Source organism: Drosophila gunungcola, unplaced genomic scaffold (assembly GCF_025200985.1).
Source record: "Drosophila gunungcola strain Sukarami unplaced genomic scaffold, Dgunungcola_SK_2 000001F, whole genome shotgun sequence".
NCBI classification, from domain to species: Eukaryota; Metazoa; Arthropoda; class Insecta; order Diptera; family Drosophilidae; genus Drosophila; species Drosophila gunungcola.
Genome location: NW_026453197.1, coordinates 18,551,819 through 18,578,805, shown reverse-complemented (window position 1 = coordinate 18,578,805; position 26,987 = coordinate 18,551,819). Strand labels below are relative to the sequence as shown.

Genomic DNA, 26,987 nt, shown 5'->3' with positions numbered 1-26,987 from the left:
TATTTGTGTTTGCAACAATTTTTGTTTATTCAGTTTTTCGGTTTTTGCATAATTTATACATAGACATATACATTTATATAACATAACACACACATGTACAACTAAACAATAGTTTTCGTTTATCAATTTTATTTTTCTCTTCCTCATTCTCCCCTTCGCTTTTGGCTTATTAATATCACTCATACGCCACGTGTGGCAGGTCAGAGAATTGGATTGGCAGTCCATCAAGTGGCGTCGGATTTTTCATCATCCTGCTGCTGCTGCGGTAGACTTTTCCCATTTCCATTTGCTTGTTGTTGTTGCTGTGGTGGCGATTCCACCTTTTCGTCCCCCAAATTCACGGTGGTCTTCGAGGCGTGCAACTCCGTCTCCTCGGGAATGACCTTGCGACCCTCCTGATCCTGTTAAATGTAAAAATAAAAATAAATTAAAAATAAACAGGCTAAGGGTTTTATTTTTTAAAAGCAAATATGATATTGCCATGCCAAATGCTAAATGCTAAATAAATGGGGTAAATACAACAATTTTGCCATGCCAAAGGCAGTACAACTTTTACAAATTGAAGCTCAAATAGTACAATTTTATTTAAATATTTTAGTGCTGATGAGTGCCTTATTGCTTTTCCCCCTTTTTTAAAAGTAGTTTTTCCTTATATTCCAATATTGAAAAAGGATTTATATAGCTTCCGAAAATGCAAATTATTGAAGTTGTACCACATTTGCTGCAGTTCAAGTGAATACACAACCACACACTTCCATACACTCGTTTTTGTTATTCACACACATGCAATTAGCAATTAGCAATTATAAAGGTGAAATGCATGCAAAAACCAGTTCCATAACGCGCATAAAAATTAACCAACCAATTTTAAACATAATAAAAACAGAAGCACAAAAATGGGAAAATGTAAAATAGCAGCGGATAAAACGGCCATCGTGTTGTGCAGTGTAAAGTGCTATTTACAATATTTTAGTTTTTCCCTTTCCGCCCTCGATGAATTTTCATGCACATGCGGGCAAGTATAATCAACATGCATGCTTATTTGAGTTTGAACATGAAATTTAAGTGGCCGATAAATTATGTTTAATGGAGTTGTTGGCTTGGTTCGATGGCTTAAAGAGGATTTGGCTTGTTTGCAGTCTGGCTTGGAAATACCGTGAAAAGCTTGTTAATTAAAGATTAGATTTAAGATAAGTTTCGTTTTAGCATTTAGACAATTTGATTGAAACACTTTTGCTTAAGTTTTCTCCTAAATTTCTTTATATACAACTTTAATACTGTAATTTTGGTCTCTTAAATTGTTTTCCATTTGAAATCTATTTCATTTAAAGTACAGTTTTTAAAAGAAACTTTTAATGCTTTTTAGTTTTCTTGTAGTTTTACAATACTCTAGAACAATGCTTGTTGAAATCGATTTCTTTTATTTTATTATATTTTTGTTTATAAAGTCTTTTTATTTTCATCTTGACTTGACCCCTTTAAACTATTCCTTAATTATTCCTTATGGTGCTTTTGATATACCCCATATGCTACTTTTATGGTCCTCAGCTCCCCCATTCGAATTTCAAACGATGATTTCGTTTTTCCCCTTCTCAATTCTCGATTCCATAAGCATTCCGCCTGAGTTCGCCTCACATATGCAATAAACGAATAAGCGCAGCAGTTGCATTGGAGTTGGTTGGTTATTTCTTTTTCTTTATTTTTATTTTTATTTTTGTTTGTTTGTTGGTTTATTGTCGAAAGGCATTTCCGCGTCATCAAACTTTTTGGATAATTCGCCATGCATCGAACGTAGTTTGCTCGTTGTTTGGCTTTTTATTAAAAAGTGTTGGGGGGATGCTGAGTGTGGTGGGCGGAAAATGCACCGGCCTTGCAGTTGAATGCACAAAAGTTTTCCAACAAACTCACGCACACAAATAAGTACACCTTTGTATAGAAATGCACATCTTAAGTGCCATGTGTGTGGTGAGGAACTGGAGGAAACTCAAAGGAAAATGGAGGGAAAATAAAAGGATGCACTTACAAAAATATGTTATAAGTACTAGTTTTTGGTATTTAACAACAAATATATTTATAAATTGATTTATGGCCAAGTGTTTGGAAAATTTCCCCTCTATTTTAAATTTCACATTTCTTAATTACATATACATATTTATATGTAATAATATGTTGCAAATTTAAATATTTAAATTGGAACTAAACAATATATCGGTTTGAATGGCGCAAAGTTTGGCTAAATAACTGATGATATTATATTAAATTTGTTGAACCTATTTAAATATTTAGTATGTTTTCTTTTTCTTTCCTTTTACATGTTTGGTTTCTTTTCGATTAAATATTAATACAAATTTCACAAGAAACGTTGATGTTTCAGTTAAAACTTTTTTTTGGCATATTTAAAAATCTAATAAGCAAAATTTTCCTGAGTGATCTTAGGAAAATAGGGGCAAGAATTTCTATAATGTTCCTGTTCAGTTCATTTTGCGATGCTTTTGTTTCCATTCCTTTGTTTGGCTTCGAGTTGCTCTGTCCTTATATATTTTAAACCCCCTTTTTCGCCCCTACTTTCCCCGCCCCTGTCCTTTGTAAATGGGCATTACTTACGCGCAATTTCGCGCTCACTTTTTGTGCAGTTATGCTGAAGAAGTTATTGGCCTCGACGGACGACGCGCTATAAAGTCGTTTCTGGCCAAAATCAGCAATGACAAATGTTGCCAACAGCATTGAATTACGTGGCATTCATTCTGCGATCATTCCCATAAATATTTCTATTTTTTCAATGCACTCTTTCCTCTCACACATCGATAAATTGCTTTCATAGGAAAAGAAATAAAAATAATGCTAGCACAAAAAGTGGAAGCAAAAGAAAAGTCTGTGTGTATGTATGTTTGTGTGTATGGGGAAAATGGGGAACTTTTCTAGGAGAGAGCAAACCGGAAATCGTCGAAGGAAGTGGAAACATACATATGTGCAAAAAAAACATACACAGAGTCGTGCCTTGGCAATGCTAAAATATTGAGCATTCGATAGGGATTCCATTCATTCCACATTTTCACAGTGGTAAAATATTAGGGAAACTGCTGATACTCAATTTAAATTTTATCATAGGTAAATAAGACTACACAACAATTTTTTTTTCCAATAAAGCTTAAAAATGGAACAAATGGAAAACGTTTGGGTTGCATATATCAATAACAACCGTAATTTTAAAAAAAATCTTGTAAATAAAATTTGTCTAGGCATTTAAAACCATAACCTTTCAATTATTTATCTGTTTTTATTAATTTATTGACTCTTAAATGAACCCATTTAATAACTTTTTATTTTCGCAAAATGTTTTACCACTGTCGATTGAAATGTTTGAAATGATTTGCCACATTCGCACAGACGTTGCCTTGCTTCGACTTGTTTGTTTGTTCTATGGCATGTTGTTCTTTTCCATTCCCCTAACCCCAACCCCAAAATCACCTGCCACCCAAAACCAGCCCCTTTCTCCGCCCCCAAAACTCCACCCCAAACCTTCGTAAAAGCAAACATTGTTGCTTTTTGCAACAGCTGCCATTGTTATTCCCTTTTTTTGTCAATTCGTATTAAGTTCAGCAACAAATCATTTGGCGTAAAACGTAAACAAAATCAAAGCGCATGAGGAAAATAGCATATAACAATAGAACAAGGGACATTTTTCAGGCAAAATAAAACTTTAAAGGAGAGCAAAAGCATAAGCAAAGGCAAATGCTAAATGGGATGTGAGTTGATGTGAGGCACCATGCTCAAATTGCTCGACGAGTGTGCAAAATTAAACTAAACTCAACTAAGCGTTCAGCAAGGAAAACACAACAGCAGCAGTGGGTTAAGGGGGTCGAAAACGGGGAGGTGCTTGGTTATTGTGGGTTATGCACATAAAAACAAGTGATGCCCAAAAGTCAAATGGCGCAAGTGCGGGCTTTAATTCAAGGAAATAACTTAATGCCCGGATGGCTTGGCAAACTGCGACGCCAGCCACCATATCCTTCTCCAACTTGCCATTTTCCACCACCCACCATCCACAGCCCCTCAAAAAAAGCAAACGACTAAAGCTGCAGCGGCAATGGTAGCTCTACAAGCCATTGCGTTTTTCAACAACCCTACATAGAGAGAAAATACTTCAAAGAAAGTGACTGAAGTTTCCATAGGTATTAATATACTGAGTATTAAAAACTTGGCAGCCGCTTTTTAAAACTGTTTGGAGATGTCCTCTCTTTGAAAAATAGGCAAACTTCATAACACATTTTATTTCATAATCTAACTATTTTATACACCATTAAAAATTGTAGGCCTTTTTAATTAGTTTTTTAATAAATAAATAGTTTTTTGGAGCAAAACAAAAATTTTTAACAGTTTGTTCTTTTAAAATATTATAATCAGAACTTTAAGATGTGTTTCTCTCGATAAAAAGTCAAACCTTTTAAATAGTAAAAATCTATAACACTACAATTTTATTTCAAAAATATATTTTAGGGTTGTAATAAATATACGAGTAACTACTATTATTTTATCGAAATTTGTTTTAGATACACTTTTTTTGAAAAACATTTTTTTTATATCGTCTTTTATTAGTTATGATTGATATTTATATCAGGGCTTGTAAGTAAATTGATTGTAATCAAAATGTTGCTTCAAAACTTCTAAGTAACTGACCAATTTTAGAGAATAATTTTTCCCAGTGTGTTAGTGCAATATCTTGGCGAATGATGCTGCTGCCTGAGTTGCTTTTGCCACTGCCATGGCCTCTGTTTATTCGCATTCAGTGCTGCATGCTTTTCCAGAACAAGCGATGCTAGAAGGACCCAGAACCCAGGACATGCCATGCAGTCACAGTTACATATGTTTGTGTGCCAAATTACCCTTTGCAGAGGAGTCGCATCGATTGGCTATAAGTTTTTGCCAATAACATGCATTAAACGAATAACAAAATAATAAGGTTCTTTATTTTTTTACGTCATAGCTATAAATCTTCTACAATAGGTCCTCACATTTCTTAAAAGTTTGAAATTAAAGAAAATTTTAAAATTTTGGATTTTATTAGGCACAATAACTTTTTAACTTAAATATTTAAAAAAATAAAACTTTTAGCTAACGAACGGTTTTTTTTTTATTTTAGTAATTTGTTTTAAATTTTCTTAAATTTTTAAAATTTATGACAAAACAAATTAATACTAACCATTTGATAAGTAAATATATGATTATTCATTTTAGAAAATTCCTCTTCACTATATGTATAAATATTTCAATTCCTTAAGCAAAGGGTAATATAACATTCGATCTTCCATGCACTAGTTTCGTTTATTTTGACTTTTTTTGGTTTTTACTTTTCGTTTTTGTTTTTGTTGGATTCTTGTACATTACCATTAACATGGAGCTGGGTATTACGGATAAATCCACAGCGGGTATTGAAGTTAACAAACCACTTGGATACTTTTTCATGCGGCTGGGAAAAAATGTTGATTCCACGCCCTGTTTGTATGCGAATGGCATTTTTGGCTATAGCATATATTATCCACACATATAGTTAAAGGGAGATGCACTCACACAGATACACTCACACACAGACACCCACTTTCTCACACATACGAATATCGAATAGAATGCTCTCAACTCTCTGCTGTTTTTGGCAAATTTATTTTTCACAAAGCGAAGTTTTGGTTCTGGTTGGGACTCTGCTGTCCGGACTGGCCTGCAATTTGGAAGCTACGGGTGTCACAGAGAAAGAAAAAGATATTTTAAATTATTATACCGATATTAATTAAACACACTCATAACTTCAAATTTTGATTTCCGATTATAGCCAATAAATATTGTGTATCAAAATACAACACACCTTCAGTACACATAATATAAATAATGATTTTATGTATTAACCAATAAAATCACAATTAATTTTAAATAGAGATGGATCTTTAGATTTTTCGATCAATAAAATGTAATACATTGAACATAGTTTATAAACTTGCAAAAATTTTTTTTTTAATTTAAAAAGGATATTTAATGTAAATTGTAATTTTTGAACTTTGAACAGGTCGGTTTAAAATTCATTTGTTATTTAATACATGTCAAACATTAAATATACATTTCAAATATTATATTAAAATTCAAATCGATATTTTTTTGAGTGTAGCAACTATCAACTCCTAGCTGAGGCTTCTCATTTGAAAAAAAATACTATAGTGAACTCTGGTCTTCTAGGGTTTGTCTCTGTTTTGTTTTATTTCGTTGCTCGGTGATGTGTGGAGGCAAAACTGACAGTTTGGTCTGTTTCGCATTGGAATGTTTTTGCAAAAAGCGAAAGAGCATATGCCAGGGGGAAAACTTTGTCTTGTTCATAAATTCATTAATTTGTTGTGTTTTTCTGCCTCTCATTTCTTTGGCTGCAGCAAAAGCATTTGATTTATTGAATTATGGTTGCCTGGTTTCCATAAAAGCCTCGCCTCAAAGCATTGAAAATTAATTACGAAATTAACTTTGACAAGCGGCTTTGAGAGTGCAACCAAATGGGGTTGAGAAGGTTGGTGGGGGGGATAATCAATGGCCGGACATATATCATGGGAAAGTTTTTAATTAAAGGGTAGGTCGGATAAAATTGTTTGCTAAATTGCAATTGCAACTTGGAGTTTTCAGTAACGAATGCAATAAATTATTTAAAAATGTCTAAAAACTTTGCCAATAAAATATTTTTAACAAAAATGGTTAAGTGAGTGTGATCAAATGGCTTGAAACAAATATATATATTTTTTTGAATAGGACTACAAAAAGTAACTAAATTTGTATTCAATACTGTACAGTTTTAGAACCACTTTAGTAATAGTTTGCTTGTATATAATAAACTGGTCAGAAGTTCTTAATTGCATTCACATTTTTTCAATTTCAAATTGAATTGAAAAGCGTGTTCTTGCATAATCAACCTGTAAAGCTGCTTTCCATTGCGATTTTCACCTTTAAGCCCCGAGCTATTCTGGGATTTTTGAAAGTTCCTCTCCGTTCGGAATTTAAATTGGCAAAAATGGTGGCCAACGGCGAATATGCTTGCCAGGAAAACAAAAACCAATAAACCCGGCTCGAATTCAAGCTGCGCGGCAGCAGGAATAGAGGAGCAGCAGTGAAACCAGAGAGAAATCGAATCCACTAGAGCGGCATCAAAAGAAACGACCCACTCGACAAAGGCAACCAAATGCCAAACACACAAAACAACCTCCTCTTTAGCCGCCCACTTTTTCCCCCAACCAAAGTACACTCAGAAAAAAATCAGACAAATATCTCAATTAGTTTTTAATAGTGATATGGCTTAAAAATGTTTTTTTATTTAGACCTAGATATTAGGAAAGTTTATAAGGCTATGAAAAGGAAAGAATACGTAATATTTTAATACACAAAGAAAATAACTGTAATAAAACATACATAAATAAAATAATTTAGACACTTTTGACTTTTATAAAATTTTTAAAATATTTTAAATTCCCTTTTATATTAAAAAGCTTTTTTTTATGCATTTTAAGATTTTGTTTTTAGAGCTGCTTTCTTTTTTCTGAGTGTCTTGTGAAGAGAATTGAAGCTGATGCGGATGCAGTTGGCTCCTGCTTCCCGTTGTCAAGGCAAAAACCAGGGACAGGATACAGCCGGGCACAAAGGACACGCGGCAGCATGCTAAAAAGTTATTGTGGCAGCAGATGTTGGGTATTTAAAAAACCAAACACACGACCGCGTCGAAAGCAGCTAAGGTCCCCGTGAAAAAGACACAGAAGTCAAATACAATTGACAGCAATCAGAGAGACCCACAATCGCTCACACACACACACAACCCATTCAGAAAAAGGACATAGAAAAGGGGACCTTAAATAGATATTTACTCACCTCCAGGACAACGCCCTCAAGGGCTGGCTGTGAAATATTCTTCAGATTGCTGTGATTCAATTTCGGGGCACTGTCCGCCCGATTGCGGCCCAATGATTGATTCGACGTCTTGTTATCGGCCTTGCTCAGCATCGAATTGTTCGAGGACTTGTGATTAATCTCTAGCGCGGAGCGCAGGATATCCACTTTGGAGGCACTCCCAATGTTGCCGTGCCGCGGAACACCCCTCAAGGACTCCACGTTGTAGCTGCTGCGACGCACCGACAGATGGTCATGGATATCGGCCTGCAGGCAGGATTCAAATTCGATTTAATAGTCTCACCTCACAGGATCATTAACAAAATAAGCGCCAGATAACATTCTGACTGATGGACATTTGGTAATGAACAGGCTATTTCAAAATAATTAGTTAATAATACAGCTGCGCTCAAAACAATATTAGTTTTTTAGCTTATGGAAATTGCAACCTAAAAGGTTTAAAAGAAACTTTTGAAAAACTTTTTTAGTTTATCGGTAATCTTATACTAGAAACTAAATGAACAAATATAAAAACCTACATTTAATGTGTGTATAATATTTTAAAACATTTATAAAATAGATAAATAAAAAAAAAAGTTTTATAATTTTTAATTTAATAACAGATCAGATATTAAAAACCCTACAGTACGATCACAAAGTGCAGATGAACGAGGAATTATGGCTGTTTTCTTAAATTGTTATAATTATTAACTAAAGTATACAGCACCCCTAGAACCCCTATTTTAAACATTAAATTTACCTCCAATTTAACTGTTGCTGGACAAAGGATTCTTGATTAAGCCAAAACTCACCCGCGATCCCCTGGGCAGCGATGACAAGCTGCCAATCTGATTGTATTTAATCATCAAACTCAGCCGCTCCAAGGACATCGAAGTGCCCTGCTCCTTTGTGGCCGGTTCGGTAAGCTTCTCCGTTTCGCCGGCCTCCACGGCCTCCACTTCCTCCTCGGATTCCTCTGTTGTGTGATCGAATTTCCGCAGCCAAATCAAATGGAGCAGCCCATAGGCAATGCCTCCGACCACAGCCAGCAGACCCATATACCGAAAGGCGTCTCGAGTGCCGAACTGACCAATAAGGAGTCCTCCAGTAAAACTACCACTGCCGCGCCCTTAAATTGAAGACACACCGAATGTAATTACATGCACTCAAAGTACCTCATTAGGAAAGTACACAGCGAAGAAAGAAGTCAACAGAAAAAAATGTAAATAAATATAAAGGTATATATTAACATTAAGAAATCACTAAGAATTTGAAAAAAATTATTAAGTTTGACATAAAAATAATACATTTTTAGAAAAAAAGCTCAATGGAAATTACAAACTATTTTTTTTTTCTTTTTTCCATTTTATGTGTCATTGAGTACTTTGTTTTTTTTCCTTATGATTAAAAAAAACTATATTTGCGAATATTTTTGAGTTTAAGCTTAAGCCGATAATATAGGCTTCAAGATTATTTATTTGAGAGCCCTAGAGATTACTGTAAACTAACGTACTGAATGTTTTTCTTCCTGTAAGAAGGCTACTTACCCAAACTGAAATGGGCCATGCCCAGGACGCCAATCAGGGTGGCCAGCAGACTTTTTGGTGCCAGAATCGAGCAGTAGGTCGCCGCTGCCACCCACATCAGATGGCAGGATAACGACTCCATGGCCTCGAACGGAAAACACCACCAGGCATTCCTTTATCGAAGGACGGGGGAGGGGAATTCAATTTGGAATTGCATTAGGCATTAGGCCGACATGTGACCAGCATTATTTGCACTTACTCGATGAAGGAGTAGCCCACCAGGCGACCGGCGTGCGAAAAGAACGCGATAATAATCAGATTAACGTGCCCAAAGATTCTTGTGATTTTCTCCGCCCCATAGAGAAAAGGAATACTGCTCACGGTGCCCACAGTGATGGTGATACCTAATCAATAAAATTAGCCATAAATACCTTAAAATATCCAAAACAAATAGAAACTCACCCAACAGATAGTTTGGAGCACCCAGTTCCTTGAGATACAGGAATAGGAAACTCTCAATGAAGCCCCAGAAATTACCGAGTACAAACAGGAAACAAATGAAGGCAATCACATGCGGCATTTTGAGTAGATTCCAAAGATCTCGGAACACATTATCAGCTGGTAATTTCTCACCAAGAGGCATCATTAGTACCGACATGGTGGATATTACCAGCAAAACATCGTACGTATAGAAGGCTGCCGAATAATCCGTATAACCCAATCCCCTCGAGGAGTAATCAATCATAATGCCCGTTATCGGCGAGAATATGGCCATGCCGATGCTGGAGAACAAACGCTCTCGTCCAAAATCACCACCGTACTTCTCAATCATTGTCAGGGCAATTGGATCCATGATGGTTACTCCGGCTGACAGCATTGTGGTGGCCAAAAATCTACGAAAAAAACGGATTAATAGAGCGAGGGCACTGATTATAGAAGCTTAAATTTAACCAAAAGACAAAGGTGGAATGGACGAATTTTGATAAAATATGTTTAAGGCACTTGTAAGAAAATTAAATTGTTGAATTCAAAATTGTGTACATAATAATTAAATTAAATATTAAATCATAATATTAATGTGGAAAATATTTGATAGTTTCGAATAGTTTCTATTAGTTTTAATGAATTCAATTTAAACCCAATTTTTAGATCAATTCCAAAATTAATCAACTTAAGTCCGCAATATTTAAACTAAGCTAAAAATATTTGAATTTACTCAAATTTTTTTCCGAGTTGGTCATTCGGGATTTTTTGTTTAAACCATCAAAAATTCCACATATGACAAATGAATTCAAAATTTGTCTTTTAGGTAAGACTTAAGTTTAAGAAAAAAAATATGTATTTTGATTTTCTTTCAAGACTGTTTTTTAGACTTAATTTAGACTTAAATAATTGTTGTATGCTTTTGTAATCTTTAAAAATATATCTTTTAAAAATAAGTCTTCCCAACTCATTTGAATTTTATTATTTGGGATTTCCCAGAACACTTACCTTAGCAAAAAGTACACCCAGAAAATAATCTCATCGGTCTCTTTATAGTCCGGTGGACATATTTCGGGTGCATTCAATGTGAAAGTACAACGCTGCATCATGCATTTAACAGCTCCGGATCCCATACTCGACATATTTGTGCGTCGAACTAAGCCGCCACATCGCAAATCCAGATCGTCCATATCGGTGAGATTAATTTTACCCCTGACCAAATAGTCCTCACCAAATCTCTGCCGGATGTCGGTAACCGTCTCGTTGGCATCCTGTTCAATTTCCATGCCCAATTGCTCGGTGGGATCAGCCAGATCGGGATGCATTTGCAGCATGAAGTAGGTGGCATCGTCATTATCAGAGTGCACCCAACTGGTCCAAGGTGCCTTCTTCTGACTGCTGCTATCTGTCACTAGTGGATAAATAAAAACATAAAACAATAAATACATAAATAAAAACATAAATAAATATAGTTAACATTTAATACTCGAGTCAAGTTAATAAAGTTGTCTAAACATTTAAGAAAGTTGCTTGACGAATGTTATTAATCTTGGGTTATTAGTAGAAATCTTTGTTTTAGAAATATTTCAAGAACATAGTTAGAAACATATTTGAAACATTTGAATTAGTTATGGCATTTAAGACTTGTCTTTGATTTAATTGTCAGGGACAATTCTTTGGGCCTATTTAATTCATATTTATAATGTAATAATTTTAAATCTGATCAATATTTCTGTTTCTTTCGTTTCATAATTTTCCTGCTGAGTTTGAGTGAGTCCTTCACATAATCAGACAGTGGCAGGAAAATTGCTTTTGCACTTTTCCTGTACTTTTCTGCCCCCCCAATGAGAGCGTAGTCTCTGAATCCAAGTTGTGTCCTGTTGTGTCCCCTTGTTCTCTTGATCTCCTATGCTGGCCATGCATGACCAATTTCCAATTGTGCCAAGTGTCAACTGTACAGCCGAGTGTAATTCCATCATGTTTAGTTAGTTATGCACTTTTGTCTGCTGCTGTAGTGCCCCTTTTTCGGGAATTCGCCCATTCCGATCTCTGGCCAGGACATTAGTAAAGTTGTTGACTTTTCTGAGTTTTGTTTGGGTGAAACGGGGAAGAATTTTGCCAGCATTTGATGGCCATGTGGCTTGTTAGTAGGACATGATTTAGGACTAGCACTTTTGGGAATAAGGGAATGCCCGTTTTCTTACGAACTAATGGGGAGTTAAGGTGCGGGATAAAAGCATTGCAAAATTGATTGATAAGAATACATGATATGAAACTTGTTTAATATTATCAAATATTTTTTTTAACTTATAACTCTCTTTACCGCTTCTATATTATATTAAATTGAATAAAACATCACATTTTGCAGTCTATAAAAATACCCACCACACAATCTCATTCTTGCTAAAACTAAACTGTTTACCTAAGATATTATCCCAAGCGAAAGCACTCTCTTTTCCATCACCATTGGAAATATTTTCATTTTACTTCCCTTCACCTTGTGACAACTTGCCGCCCACTTTTAATAATGTGAAATAAAAACACCTTTTTGTGAAGTTTTTTCCCAGTGAATTGGAAAAAACTTTCCCCGTAAACTTTGGCTTCACACAAAACGCCAGGCTTTAATGACAACCACCAGCCACCGCACTAGCACTCGCCCACGCACTCAGACAGGTTGAATTATACTTATTTTTTGTGCCAGTAGTAGTTTCATAGAGAGTCTACTCGGTCTTTGGCTTTTATGGAGCAAGTTGTTCTCAGTTTCTGCTCCTGCTTCTGCTCCCGGTTGGCAGTTCACAAAAGATGGAAAAACAAACCAATAAAAGTAAAACACACACGGACAGGGACAGGAACACGGACACTGACACGGACAAGGACGCGGACACGGATACGGACACGGATACGGACATCGAAACGGACACGGAGATGGACGGACGAGATGATGGACGTCAATAAATGTCAGGGGAGGAAGACGGGAGAGCATTGCAAGTCGACAACAAGTAAACTGACTGGTAGAACAAAGGAGCGACTACATAGAAGAAAATTGCAATAGTACACTGGAAAAAAAAAATTTGCGAGAAAAAAAATAAATTAATAGACTTACTTATAAAAGCCTGCTACTGCTCAAAGCAAACTAATTCAATAAAAACAATAATGACAGTTTGATAAAATATGATATGACAGATAAAAATGGCTTCGGTACTAAAATAATTATTTTTTGCACCAATTTGATATATTTATATTAAAAAAAAAATTGAAACATAATTTTGGTTTGATTTTTTCGCAGTGTACATCAAACTGGCCATGATAATAACGCTGTGGTCAGTCGGTGGCTGGACAGGGGCTGGGTAGTTGGCGGTGCAGGGGTTCATCACGTCACTTACGATTCAATCCCTGCATGGACAGGACCGACAGTTCGGCTGACGATGACGGGCCCTGCTCCGGATTCGGACCCGCTGCCACCGCCTCCTTCAGCTGGGACATTGGCGGGAACATGGTCGATGACATATTAAGTACTTCTTGGTATCTGCTCCTCGTCTGCGTGGCGAATAATGCTGGCAATGATGACGCCGGCGATGTGGTGGTCGATGTGGTCGGTGCTGGCGATGTGCCCACTGCAGAGGACGAGGGTACCATTGTGGTCGTGGTCGGGGATATCCCTGCTGTGGTTGCCGTTAGCTGGGATCTCTGGGTGGTGGTGATAGTGGTGGTGGTGGGGGGCATGGTATTCGTGTAAAGCTGCGGATTAACTTGCTCCTGCATCAAACAATAGTCGACGCACTGATGCACGGCCAATTCAAGCTCTGGCTCCTCCGGACATTCTCGACTCGGACACGGAGACCACCAGACCTGCGGTGAAAAATACGAAGGGGAAAAAGACAAAAGAATGTATTGAGAATTAGAACTGGCTAAAGGATTTGTGCAAGCAGAAGGAAGGCCAAACGATGTTCAGCAAAAATGCTCAAATATTTGTGAACATTTGCACGGATTCCGTACATCGATTCTTTGAGCTAACAGTAAGCTCGGTTCATTGGATTTGCTCTAAAATGGGATTATTGCAAGCGGTGCAATATATACAAAAATAGCATTGACAGAGGGTAGAACTTCAGCTATTTACTAAAAAATATGTTTTTTAGTGTTTATTTTATTATTAAAATGTAATTCCCCTTATTAAACTGTGGCTTAAAAACAAAGCCTTAGACTACAGTTTTAGACTCTACGGTTTAGAAATGAATTATTATTATTTAAGTTATTATTTAATTTCAAGACCACCAATTAAAATTATACTTTCAGTTTTATTTTGGTGGCAGAGAAGAAAAAATTAAAAGTATTTAATAGGCTTTGAACTTTTAGGTCTATTCTGTATAGAGATTAAATTGATAACCTCAGTAGGCCTTAGATATTCCATCCCAGCGTTCACTATTCCATTTGCTCAGTTCGCAGTTGTCCGGCTATAGGTAGGTCATACAATCACAAGCAGAGAAGCCAAAGGATAATCAAAGAGAATCATCTACAATGTATTCGCTGCCGTTGAAATCCTGGAGCATTCAGTTTCGCGAACTGATGACCTCTCCTTTCGCCATCATTGCGCTGACCTTTGTATTGGGATACGTGGTCTATACGAAGACCAGACGTCAGCATGGAACCTATGACGATGAGGACTACGAGATCGAGGGTCACCGCAAGTTACCGGCTCCATTGAAGAATCTTCAACTCAACCGAAAGCAATTGGCCAAATATAATTCGGAAAACCGCGATAAAACATATTTGGTGGCCTTGCAGGATGTCATCTATGATGTTTCGAGTGCCCCCCATGACTTTGGACCCGGTGGTAAATACGCCGCTCTTTCGGGAACCGAAGTGAAAGGTTTTGTAAAAAAAAGGTCTATTATGGAGATGCGTAACTATTTAACTTGTTTGAGCGAGTGGCAAATGATGCTGGAGGACATTTTTTATCGAGCTGGAGATATAATCGATGGAAAGGACGATAGCATTGAAGAAGTGGATGAAGATCAAAAAAATGATGTTGATGACAGCGATCGAAATGTGGAGGAACTCTGTGAAGCTGGACAGGGTGATAATGATGGCAATGCCTGCGAAAATGTGACATCCGATGATGAAGCCCTCAACCGGAGCGCTTGGAACGACATCGATGTAACTATGGTGGCCACTTCATAAATAATCCGTCTACCTTCACGCATCGCCCTTTGAAATCCAGCTAAAAGTGCCACTTAACCCATCATAAGCCTCAATTTATGAACTTAAGCCCTTTGCCGTAATAACACAGACATAAATAAATATCTCTCGGATTTTATGTGTGTCTGCATTTGCAGCACTAACACAAAAAAAAACATAACTATTACATTTGTAACCTAAAAGCATTGTCAAAATTACGTTATTTTAATACTTCAATTTGTAATACCTTAAACATAAAATATATGAGGTTATGTGGCAAAAAATATACTATGGGTTTTTCTAATTAGTTAAAATATTTTGAAGTTCATTTATTTTTTCCCTGTGCACTGCCTGCGGCCATGTGTTCGTGTTTCTGCATATATCCGTTACCAATTTTAATGCGAATTCAATAAGGCTCTGCCAAGGGTTGAATGGGGCTGATTGGGAGGCAGTATCGAGCTCGACTGCAATAATAAAATGGTAATTTCCGTTCACTGCCGTCGTCGGCGGTCGATGCCAAATAAATTTATGCCAAACGGCAAACCGAACTCGGCTCTATAATGGCATAAAATAGTAAACCGCAAGCAACAGGACATGGCCAGTGTAACAGGACACGGTATATGGTGTACATTCTCCTGCTCCAAAGATGAACAGAAGTCCGGCGAACGTGCGGAATGAACACAAATGTAGCTATAAGATGCGTTTGCATACTCTTATGCCAGCAAAAGGGGTATTTGTAATTGGGGTTAAGATTTGGCTAGGTGCTAGGAAAAGATTGCTAGAACATTAATAATTTAAATTCTTAAGGTTTTCTTTTAATACATTCCCTGTCGTTCTTAAGTAATTAAAAAATCATTTTTTATTTTGGATTATTAATGTTTATTTATTTTAAATAATTTTGACGTTTTTTAACTTGCAAGGCATTTTTGTTTTCTGTAAAATTTAACAAAAGTATATATATTTTTATACATTTATATTAATTACAACAAAAGTTTTTTTTCAAAATGAATAATGATTGTTTTTAGTTTTTTAGTGCAAAAGAAATGTATATGAACAAAAAGTCACATTGAAAACAAATACCACACTATAAATTTTCTATTTCCTCAGTGATCTAGAGTACTTCGTATTCACCTAGTCCTTTTCAGTGTTTCCCCTGTTTGCTGCAGCTATTTTAATGGTGTTATTGTATTTTATGGGCACATCATAAATACAAATTCAATATACGCCCGAGCCAAGTGGTGAACGCTGGGTGGAATTGGCCGCCAATGGGTGCGTGTGTGCGTATCCATCAGATTCGTTCGTGAAATGAGGCGAAAGCGGGGCCGTCTTTTGGCCATGGGCCAAGAACTAAGAACCCAGCATCCAGGAATCAGGACCTCCCCCCAAAATAGCAGTTCCATTGCGTTTCATTACGACTAACGGCAATGGCTCGAGCACAAGAAAGATTTTAATGTGTGTGCGAGTGTGTGCAGTCGTGTTGGTGTTTTAGTGCGGCTTAAGTGCTGGCAAAACGACACTAAGATAAATGTACGTGATACACAGGCACGGATACGAAACATTCACACTGGCACTCTGAAAAATCCACAAGAAATGGCGCTTAAAATAATAGAAAGAAAATATATTTTCCCACCAGTATATAGGTAACTATTTGGTAAATCAACATAAATAAATCCTCTCTATTTACTTCAGTAAAAATGTATTTAATAAATACTATTTTTCTTTAATTTGCATTATATTTGCTTACAATTTTGTAGATTTTCTCATTCATCTCTATTTAAAAACAAAGTTGTGCAGCTGAGAGAATTATTTTCTTTGTCTTGTCATTGTAAGCCTGATGTTCATATTATGTATATTTGGTAGTAACTAGGTATAGTAACTAGTACATTTTTGCACCCTTTCTTTTTTGTAAAAGATTATTAAATTCTCAAAAATTACTTTCTTGTGCCATTCTTTTTGCTGTCTTTTAGTTTAGTATTTTATTTGAATTTTTCGTTTTATTTTTAAACAAATTAACCATTAGATTTTGTGTTGCTTATTAAATTACTGACAAAGTTGTGCTGCTGAGGGAATTATTTTGTTTCACTATAACAAGATTTTTTGCTAGTGCTTGTAAGCCTGATGTGCACTCGGCTTAAGTGGATTTTTTGGCACCGTCTTGAAGTTTCTAGTAGGGCCCAAATATGCTCCCCCTCCTTGCTGTGGAAAATCTTGTATAGTAGTTGCTTCTGGTGAGCTGCTTCTAATGCGTTCTCCATTCGCTTGCTGGCTGTCAGGCTGCGTTGCTGCTACTGTCATTTTCTATTTTCCATTTTCCATTTGAATTTGTTTAGCCTCAGTCCCGCTCTCAATCGTAAGGGCCCTTTGGCTTCGTTTTACCATAATATCGCAGCCATGCAGATACTTGCCCTGCTCACCACGCCCCCCGCCACGCCTTCTGGGCCATAATTCGATTTATGTAAAACCCTTGTAGTAGTTTTGTAGTCCTGCGACTTGCTGCAATTTGCTGCCACTGCTCGAGAGCCCTGCTTGTGTCCAAATGCAATTGCCAAAAGGTGTGAGACTGTCAGCTCTGTCAGCTCTGCCAGCTCTCTACTGAGTCCATAAAGAAATGCAATCTCGAGTGGATTGAACGGAGCTGAACTCTGGTCGAAAACCTCGGGGGAAAAGCTGCTCCGTGCGCCCAAAATCTCTTCCTGCCAGCCATAAAGCATGTACTCAAATTTGTTATGCCACATCTGACCGGCTTACAGGACCCGCAGGACCCGAAGGACACGCAATAACAGCCAACCCCCGAGTCAGAGTCGTTTGCATTGATACGATCATAAGCATAAAGCGTACACATACATATATAGTATATATATATCGATATCAATAAAAAGGAAACGCTGAGGGAAATCACAGAAATTCTGGTACAACAAAAATCCATCTCACAGGGTATGACATTTATTTGCTTTATTTCGATGATTTTACATGACGCAAATTTATGCACAAATGCAGATAGAGAACCAGGACCAGAACCAGAACCAGAACCGAACCAAGAACAGTAAAATGAACAAAAAATGGGGAGAAAGAATAATTTCCACTGCAGCACTCGCGGGGTGACAGAAAAACACGTGCACTCGACAAACACATTTATCTTGATGTGCACAAAAATTAGACTGAATCTTATTTATCATTTTAGTAATACATTTTTGTATTTGTCAACATTTTAATATATTTCCTAATAATTTTTATATATCTTTTTTTAAACTTACTTATGCTCTTCTAACAAATTTTTTTGACTTTTATAAAAAAGTATAGTACAAAAGTTCATTGGGCTTCTTTTAAAATATATTTCTGTCCTTAACATTTAAATTTGTATCATCAATCAAAAATCAAATTTTATTTTTTCTAAAATATTTTGTTTATATAAGTACTTCATATTTAATAGTCGTTCATTTAAACGTGAATTTTGTGCTCCTTTGTCGAGTGTGGAGTCACTTGAATACAGGAAGAACTGCCAAGTGTGGTACTCCACGCGTATACGTAATATTTGCACTGTTCTATCGGTGTGTACTCCGTCGCGTTGCGTATCCGCCGCGTGTGCGTTTGTGTGTGCGCCAGCATGTGGCATGCTGCTGGGAGCACAGAAGCCGGCAGGAAGTTGCCAAGCGGAACGAAGCAACTCCATGTTTTCCACAGAATCGCGTAACGTGCCACGCATTAGATACTCAGATACTCGCACACTCACACAAAAGTACGTCATCATGGTGTGGATGCCATGGTGTTCGTGCACAAATTGTGTTGGTGTGTGGGTGTGAGTTGCATGTGGCAACATTATGTTGCCGCTGCCTCAAGTAAATGCCGGCTTTTATGTAGTTCTCCTCTGCTTTTTGGTCTGGCTCTCGCAATAGAGGCATGCCGTGACTGAAGTGAAAACCATTGTGAAATGTGGAAAGAGGGCTTTGAAAGCAGCTTCGAATGGCCAAGAGGTTGCCGAAGATTTTTGGCAAATAGCACGCAACAATTGCCATTGAAAATTACTGCTAAAAATGTGGCACAATTTAAAGTGGATTTAAAATGCCAATGAAATATTGAATACAATTACTGTGTGCTGAAAGTTTTTAATTCTTATTGAAATCTATTAGTTTGTTTTATTTAATGATTTTTTCTCAAAATTATTGAATTTTGTTTTATTAATTCCTTATTTTTAATATCACTTATAAAAGTTTGTAAAAGTATAAATATTTCGAAGAGGAAGCCTTTGGACACAAAAACCAAATGTAGATAACTTAATAATCTAAGATATCTAGATTTGAAAAAGCGGATATTTTTTGTTTTGTGCTTTAGTCCGGAAAATTATTTTATTAATTTAAAATAACTGAACTACCCTTTTGTTTAAAGCAAAAGTACAAACAAAACTTTTTAATATATCTTAAAGACCTTGAATCAACTTGAAACCAACAGTTATGAGAGTGAAATGTAATATTACCATGACGAAAATTTTAATTGCTGGTAACCTAAAACATTTTAAGCATATGCGATTAATTATAGGAGTAGTAGTTACTAATACTCACACCCGACTACACCCTTAATTTCAAACTATTCAGACATTCTTACCTTCCCTTCGTTAACTTCACTCACAATGTACTCAAAGTCATCAAGAAAGTGAGATAAGGGGGTGAAAGTTGTGGACTTAAAAGAGGGTGAGGAGAATGCAGGGTAACCATGAAATAAGCGCATTAAAACTGTTCAAGAGCAACAGCTGTTTCCCATGAGTGGGAGAACAATGCATTTGCCAAGCCGCAGCCACATCATTTTTAGCTCTTAACTAAACAAGCGTCTAAACATATTTGCTCACGCACCTCAACCACAGCACCCAAAGAAGATTACAGCCTTCTCCAAACATTAAACCTGATTGAATCGAAGTTAGAGCGCTTTAATCGATTGATGGGGGAATTTTCGCCTTAGAGTGTGCACAGCAACAAAATATGAACAATATAAGTAATATATTTGCTTGCTTAAAATCTTGTTTTAAATCAATGAATAATGCATCGTTTAAGTAACATTAATAAAATAATTATTATTAAAGTATTAAACAAAATATATGTGTATAGTTAAAGTTAATTTTGAAGTACTTTCTGGTCCACTTTATTTAATATAAAATAGACTTTGAAATGAGTTGTTATTAAGAGAGTTTTAAAATAATTTATAAAGGTGTCAGAAAATATGCAATAAATAATAAATCTATGAGAACTCCGCATTAAAACAAATGTTGTACAATTTTTATTGCATACCTTTAGACACCTTTATAAATGATTTCAAAAACCTCGTGACTTCCATACCATCTCCCCATTTAATTAATTTAAAAATTGATATCAGAATTTAGTTATCCTTTTTTAGTGTGCAAAAAACTCACCTCAATATCGCCGCTGTTTGGATGTCTCAATACGAACGCCGATGGCACCACGCCCGGAATCTCCTGCTGCGGTATAAAGAGCAGCGAGTGATGGAAAATTGCATTCAGGAGCAGACTCATCACAACGACCGGTTTGTATTTGCCAAATTTGTCAACGAGGAAGCCTGTAGGGTGGAAACGAGGGAAAAAAATGATGATTTTGTGGAAAATGTAAGCAAAATTGCAGCAAGATGTTTGCAACTGCATCGTTGGGTGTTTGAATCGTTGAATGTGCGACTGCAAGGCTCCTCAAAGTAAGTTGTCTACAATTTGGCTGGGGGCTTTGATTGGTTGCTGAGAGCTTAAATTCCGTTTAAGTTGGATTTGCCACACCAAAGAGGACTAGCTGGAAAAGCTACAATATTCTTCAATGGGTTTTTCTTAAATTTGTAAAGAGTGTGCTGCACTAAAAAATATTATTAAGTAACAAGTTAATATTCTTACAAATATATAAAGCTAAGATACAATAAGGCTTAAAAAAAAACAAAAAAAAAATTGTTTTATATTAATATGTTTAAAAAACATAATCTATACAATAGCATTTGTACTTGTACTTGTTTTCCAAATGTATTAAATATTTAAAACTGTACTATTACGATTGTACTATGTACAAATATATCTGTATCTTATTATTTTCATTGCTGCACCGTTTGAAGCTTTCGAAGCTATTAAATGGGACTATCAAGCAGTATTATATCGCAAGTTGGATGATCGAAATTTTGATGTCGCAACTTTACGAGAGCGTTTTCACTTAGCTCACATTTTATATTTTTTCCCAGCTTATATGTCCGACAATTTAACCAGCTTTATGCACTTTTCTCTACCCCCTTGGCTCTTTGTTTCAGCGGATGCATCCTCCTGAACATTTATCTGCAGCGAGTATCCACATAAAATGTTTAAAAACCTTCGCTGTCGCCAACATTCCATACCGCAAATGCATTTTAAAAATGCAAAAACAAATAATAAGAATGTATATAAAAAACAGTGCACAAAAGGAAGAGAATGTGCAACCACACGATGGGGGCACTTCATATACAGACAGTCAAAGGAGAACAACAAGAACTTTGTTTAATTGTCATTTAAGCTGCAAGTGAATTAAATTATTCGCATTCGTCCGGAAAAGTGGCCTGGTCTAAAAAAAAAGTGTAAGCATTGAAAACATTGAAAGAGTGAATGGATAAAAACCCGATCAAATGTGGGCAGTTTGGATGAACAAATATATATTTACGAGACGAGGAGTATTTTAAATCGTTGATTAATTTTAAACAAAGGTTTTAATGGGATTCACATTCTTTAAAAACAATATCCGTTAATATACCTAAATGATTTATATTTTTTTCCAGTAAGTAAAGTTTTATAAAACATCAATTCAACTTAAAGAATTTGTTTTTAAAGTTTTCAATTACAGTATACATTTGCATTTTGTGACTTTTTCAAGACACACAGAAAAAGCTTCTTCTCGAAATTCGCTTGGCTAAATTTTTTGTTTTTCCTCACGTTATCGTTATCATGCCCTGGTAATCAAACAAAGCAAACCTTTTAATTAAAATCGACGCACAGCGATAATTAAGATGCATTAAAACAATTAACCGCCCCGTCTACTCACCTGTGATGGGCGGGCTAAGGAAAGTGGTGAAGGGCAGGGCCAGGTAGATAATTGCAATCTCCTCCACCGTGAGGCCAATCGACTGCATGTGAATCGTTAGGTAGGGCAAAAGGGATGAGGTGGCTGCAAGGACAAAGGATTACAGGTTACAGATTATTGTGCGAATCATCGAGAATCGGGAAAGAGAACTTAATTATCAGCAGGAAATGTGAAAGATGGGAAATTGCTCAAACGAAATAATGGAATTTCTTTGGGGTCAATAAAGCCGGTCAAAGGCAATTACAAATTGTGAATAAATGATGAAGAAAAAGGCAAGTCAGATTATATTTGATATTTTACTTTACCACCTACATTTTAGTTATGTCACATTTAAATATTTGTGGTTTTCCTTTCATTTTCTCACTCTCTTTCATTTTAATTACATTTTCATTACTATTATGTAATTGATTGACATTGAGCAAAAAGAAGGGAGTAATTAAATCAGCATGCGAAATTAATTAAATAAAAATAACTGAACATCAAGCAATAGCAATTAAAACTTATAACATTTAACATAACTAACACTGAAGTATCCCATAAATTCATTTGACTATGTAATGGGCATTCAAAAAATAGTTTAAATGTTATAAATATTTTCAAAGAATGTTAATGTCAATCTAGTTTGTTTCCTTTAAAATGTACTTTTCGAAAAAAGACCACAAAAAGAAAGTCACAAATTGACCAATATCTTTCTGCATTTTAATAATTTATGAACATTAACGCATCGATCACACGTCATGTGGCTGCAGTCTAAAAATGGGGAAAATCGAGGAAAATTAATGGCAACAAATTGCGCGGAACAGGGAAAGCAGTCACATACCCAATTTTTCCCTGCCACCAATTTATTTCCACAGCCTTGACCAATTTAAATGCAAACACGCCAAGGATCCCGGTCACGTACACTGGTGTATGAGTGTGTATGTGTGTTTGGGAGAAAGGGGGCTGAAAGTGCGTGTCCTGAATGAAATTCGCTTGTTAAAGAGCAGTTAACACTCGGCCTCGGAAAATTCTTTTTTTCAGCTCCTGCATCGCCTCAGATAATTAACAATAATACGCCGTGTGTGTGTCTGTATTTGCTCAATGCAATAACAATTAATTGCTCGTATTGCCGCTGCCGTTTCTTCCATTTCGCTCAGCGGAAACGGAAACGCAAGCATGTCAGGGTTGTTTTGCTTGGCGGCCATTCATGTTCGTTCGAGCTCTCTCACACAGAAAGAAAAACTTTTACGTCACAAGAGAAAATTAAATAGAAAACAAAGTCTATAAATGTATATAACCAATGTTTTTTAAGTTTAGCATTAGGCACTTTTATGTATAGGATTTTAGGGACAATGTTTTCAGACTGCAATATAAGACCCTTTAATTTACAGAAGTTTTAAACAGTGATAGGATAATAAAGTAAGTTAGCAAAAAATTTGTAAGCTCTAACAATCATCAGAGAAACATAAAAAAACAATTCTTCATATATTTTGTTTTTGTTCAAAGATTGAATTACTTATAATTCCACAAATAAAAGCTTTCAACCTATCCAACAACCTCAATCTTATCAGTCGCAAATGACTAACATATTTATGATTTTTTTTTAATACAAGAAAATGATTTATCTTATACCATTTCCCAAAAATATATATTCATTTAAATTCAGCCCCTAATTGTGGCGGTGCAGATGGCTGTGTAAAGTTTCGCCTCAGTTCCGTTCGGTTGGGATCTGTTCCTGCCACGCTGTCATTCGTAATTAATGTCCTTTTGCCCATTTATATTCCCCTATTTTTCCCCGCCGCTCTTTAATAATTATTATTCCGTTTTTCGCTTGTCGCACATATTTTCGAACTATGCACAACGTTTTGGTAACACGTTCAGGCCATCTATGCAATTTGCAACTATATTGCACTTTATTTGTGAATATTTGAGCGGACAAATGAAAAAGACTCACAACTGACGTTGACAAATGCAAAGTGTGCTGCCAGAAATATTAATTGCAATTCATTTTTGTGCTTGTTTTTTTATTCAGGGTTTCATCGACCGGTGAATAGTGAATTGACATTTAGGGCAACGGTTTCACTATGTAATTTTATTTTGGATATTAAAGTTGATTGATGTGAAACTCGCCAAAGCTTAAACATAAAATAAGTTGCTTGACTTGTTTTGTATTTTAATTGACAGGATTAAGTCCAGCAAAATTCATTAAATTCTGTTTTTCATTTACAAAATGTAAACTTACCTAAAATAATATTGGTTGAACTAAAGAAAAAGAATTTATGAAGCGAATCAAAATTAAAAGCTCATAATCGAAAAACGAGGGAAATAAAAGCTACAATTCAAATTGATGATAAAGAAATACATATTGAACAAGTAATTAAACTGAATAAATCAAACCATAAAGGATTCTTTCGCAAACAAAAGACATTTTTCAACAACTAATTATAGTTTATTATGTGCATTCATATCCACTAATAAATATAATGCCCATAAGAATCACATTTAAAATCATGCAACCTATCATTTAAATTAAAAAACATACAATTTAAAATAAAAAGGAGAATGTGCCTTTGAATTCCTTTGTCTAGCCAATTAAAGGTATTAAATTACACTTTATTTGGGCATACACGTTTTAAGCCAATTAAATTATATTGTGAACTTTGCGCTGCCCAAAAACCGAGACGAAAATAAAAGAAATGCCGAAAAAAGAATCCTCGGCTCAGCTTTAGCCAAATAAAAAAAGCATTAATACTCATTTTAGTGACAATTTGAGTTTAATGGCAAAAGACAAAGGGGGGTGGATGGGTAGCGAAATGTTTTTGTCATTGACCGCTAGCAAAAAACATTCAGAAAATGGCGCACGGTCAGAACATGGGAGGCAGCTACACATGTACTCACTCGTCCAAGGCAAATCATAGTAAACCTTTCTCAAGCTTAAATCACATAAGCTAGATTTATTTACAAAAGACGCACACACACTCACACACCCACACACGCACACACACACATTATGAATGCCTAATTGCCACACGCTGGGAAAATCTGCTCAATGTGCATCAGACTCTAACTGAATTTATACAAATGTGTTACATATTTTCCCCAGCCTAATTGATAACTTCCGACCAGCCCAGTCCCCTACATTTTGGATCAGGGGATTGGGGATTCGGTGAGTGTAAGTGTGATAATGAATTCAATTTCACTGCCAGAGAATAAGTCGGTCCTCCGGATTTTGCTCAAGATTTTTCCAGCTGCTGCATTGCCTGTGTATATAAAATCTTCTCGTCATTTGTGTTTGTTTTTCTGCGAGATGGAAAAAAGGTACTGTACTTTCATTTTAAAAATGTTAAAGATATATTTTGAGGGTTTTGGTGGAAAATTCAGAAAACCTTAAAGAACATTTAGGTAAAGTAGCAGGGTAATATTTATTTTTGAACGGCTAGCAAAAGATTTCCCATTAACCATTAAATATTATATAAATTATTTTGGAATTATTTTAAAATAAATTATTTGTTACTGAACATAAAGACTACTTTCTAATTTCTTATTTACCATTAAATATCACTTCATTTATTTTCGAACTATTTTAAAATAAATAATATTAACTTAAACGTTGAAGGGTTTGCTTACAAATATTGCTTAAGTTACATTAAACTATTTAGCATTTAACGAAAATAAATGATTTCGATTATCTTAAGGTGACTTTTCACGCTTTAATTAATCACTTAAATTTATTTCATTTATTTTTAAATTTTTAAAAAATAAATTAAATCAAATAACAAATGAAATCAAAATAAATTAATTGTCCTGACTAAACACAAACTTCTAATAAATATAGGGAAAATTCAACTGCAAATGCGAGCAATTACAATCTCAAACAGTAATTCACTCTTTTCTTAGCTTAATGTCTTTTTAAAGTTCAACAAAAACGCCTTAAGCAACGTGTCGTATGCGTGATATCTGTAAAAGCCAATGCAAGAAAGCAAGTGTAAATAGCACGTTTTTTTATTTCATCGCCAGCGGGGTGAAAAACATTGATAAGAGCAATATCTAATTGGTTTTTAATGATATATTTAACACATTACTCACCGCCATACATCACAAAAAGTGTTATTTTCAGCATTATCAGGTTGGGATTGATGCCGCGCCGCACGCAGAATTCTCCGAATCGCGATAGCTCGACCTTTTCCGTTATCGCCGGATCCGTGGCCATTTCCTCGCTGACCATTTTCCCCATTTTCCCGACTTTTTCACTTGGCTACTCGCATAGACTCGTTGACAGTTTTGAAGTTCGTTTCAATGAAAAGCGGCCAGTGGTGAGAAGAGGGTAAAATTGCCACCGAATTCTAAGTTTCTCGGTCACACACACAGATACACACACACACGCGCACACACACACACAGACTAACACATTGCAAGGCACTCAAAATTAAATCCCTAGTTTATTTTGCTTTTTATGATTTCTCTCGCTGGCTTTTTCTTGTGATTTTGATTAAATTCAATTGAAATTTGTGATCATCAAGGCAGACCAAGCCAGTCGTTGTTGCTATACATATATATATATATATGAATTTATATGTATATTACACACTTAATCTCACAGCACAATTTGGTTGAGTTTGGTTTTCCAAGACTTCAAAATTCTTGATCTTTGTTATTTTCAATTAGCTTTTCCGTTTTCCTCTCACACTTTTCAAGGTTTCCACTTTTGCTCCACTTTTGTGATTTTCCTTTCAATTTTTTATTCCAGAAATTCACTGCGTGTTTTCACCGCTTTCTTAGATTTTTTTCTGCGCTCGGGTTTGCCACTTGAACTTTTCCAGTCGCCGTTCGCTTTGTGACT

The 26,987-nt window shown here is 35.8% G+C and overlaps 2 protein-coding genes across 3 annotated transcripts; one reads left to right on the top strand and one right to left on the bottom strand.

The window, feature by feature from the left end:
* Positions 1 to 3: 3 nt before the first annotated feature.
* Positions 4 to 26,987, bottom strand: LOC128261672 (uncharacterized). Of its 2 annotated transcripts, XM_052995463.1 has the most exons (12): positions 26,234 to 26,537; positions 22,130 to 22,252; positions 20,485 to 20,648; positions 13,295 to 13,760; positions 10,920 to 11,322; positions 9,891 to 10,321; positions 9,688 to 9,832; positions 9,450 to 9,601; positions 8,715 to 9,031; positions 7,885 to 8,169; positions 5,386 to 5,493; positions 4 to 401 (listed from the first exon to the last, which is right to left on the bottom strand). In XM_052995463.1, exons 1-12 carry the CDS (start codon positions 26,379 to 26,381, stop codon positions 225 to 227), a joined length of 2,919 nt encoding a protein of 972 aa, XP_052851423.1. In that variant the 5' UTR covers positions 26,382 to 26,537; the 3' UTR covers positions 4 to 224. The 2 variants fall into 2 exon arrangements, with proteins under 2 accessions (XP_052851423.1, XP_052851424.1); XM_052995464.1 differs by lacking the exon at positions 5,386 to 5,493 and having other exon boundaries at positions 26,234 to 26,987.
* Positions 14,296 to 15,366, top strand: LOC128261673 (uncharacterized). The gene has a single exon (XM_052995465.1). It carries the CDS (start codon positions 14,427 to 14,429, stop codon positions 15,087 to 15,089), a length of 663 nt encoding a protein of 220 aa, XP_052851425.1. The 5' UTR covers positions 14,296 to 14,426; the 3' UTR covers positions 15,090 to 15,366.

Excerpts from the sequence above, each read along its gene's own strand:
- LOC128261673 (XM_052995465.1), top strand. The coding sequence starts at position 14,427 with ATGTATTCGCTGCCGTTGAAATCCTGGAGCATTCAGTTTCGCGAACTG.
- LOC128261672 (XM_052995463.1), bottom strand. The coding sequence starts at position 26,381 with ATGGGGAAAATGGTCAGCGAGGAAATGGCCACGGATCCGGCGATAACG. Across the intron at positions 13,761-20,484 it reads CAAACAGCGGCGATATTGAG|GTCTGGTGGTCTCCGTGTCC; the intron begins GTGAGTTTTTTG and ends TTTTCACCGCAG. Across the intron at positions 11,323-13,294 it reads GTCCATGCAGGGATTGAATC|TGACAGATAGCAGCAGTCAG; the intron begins GTAAGTGACGTG and ends TTTATCCACTAG.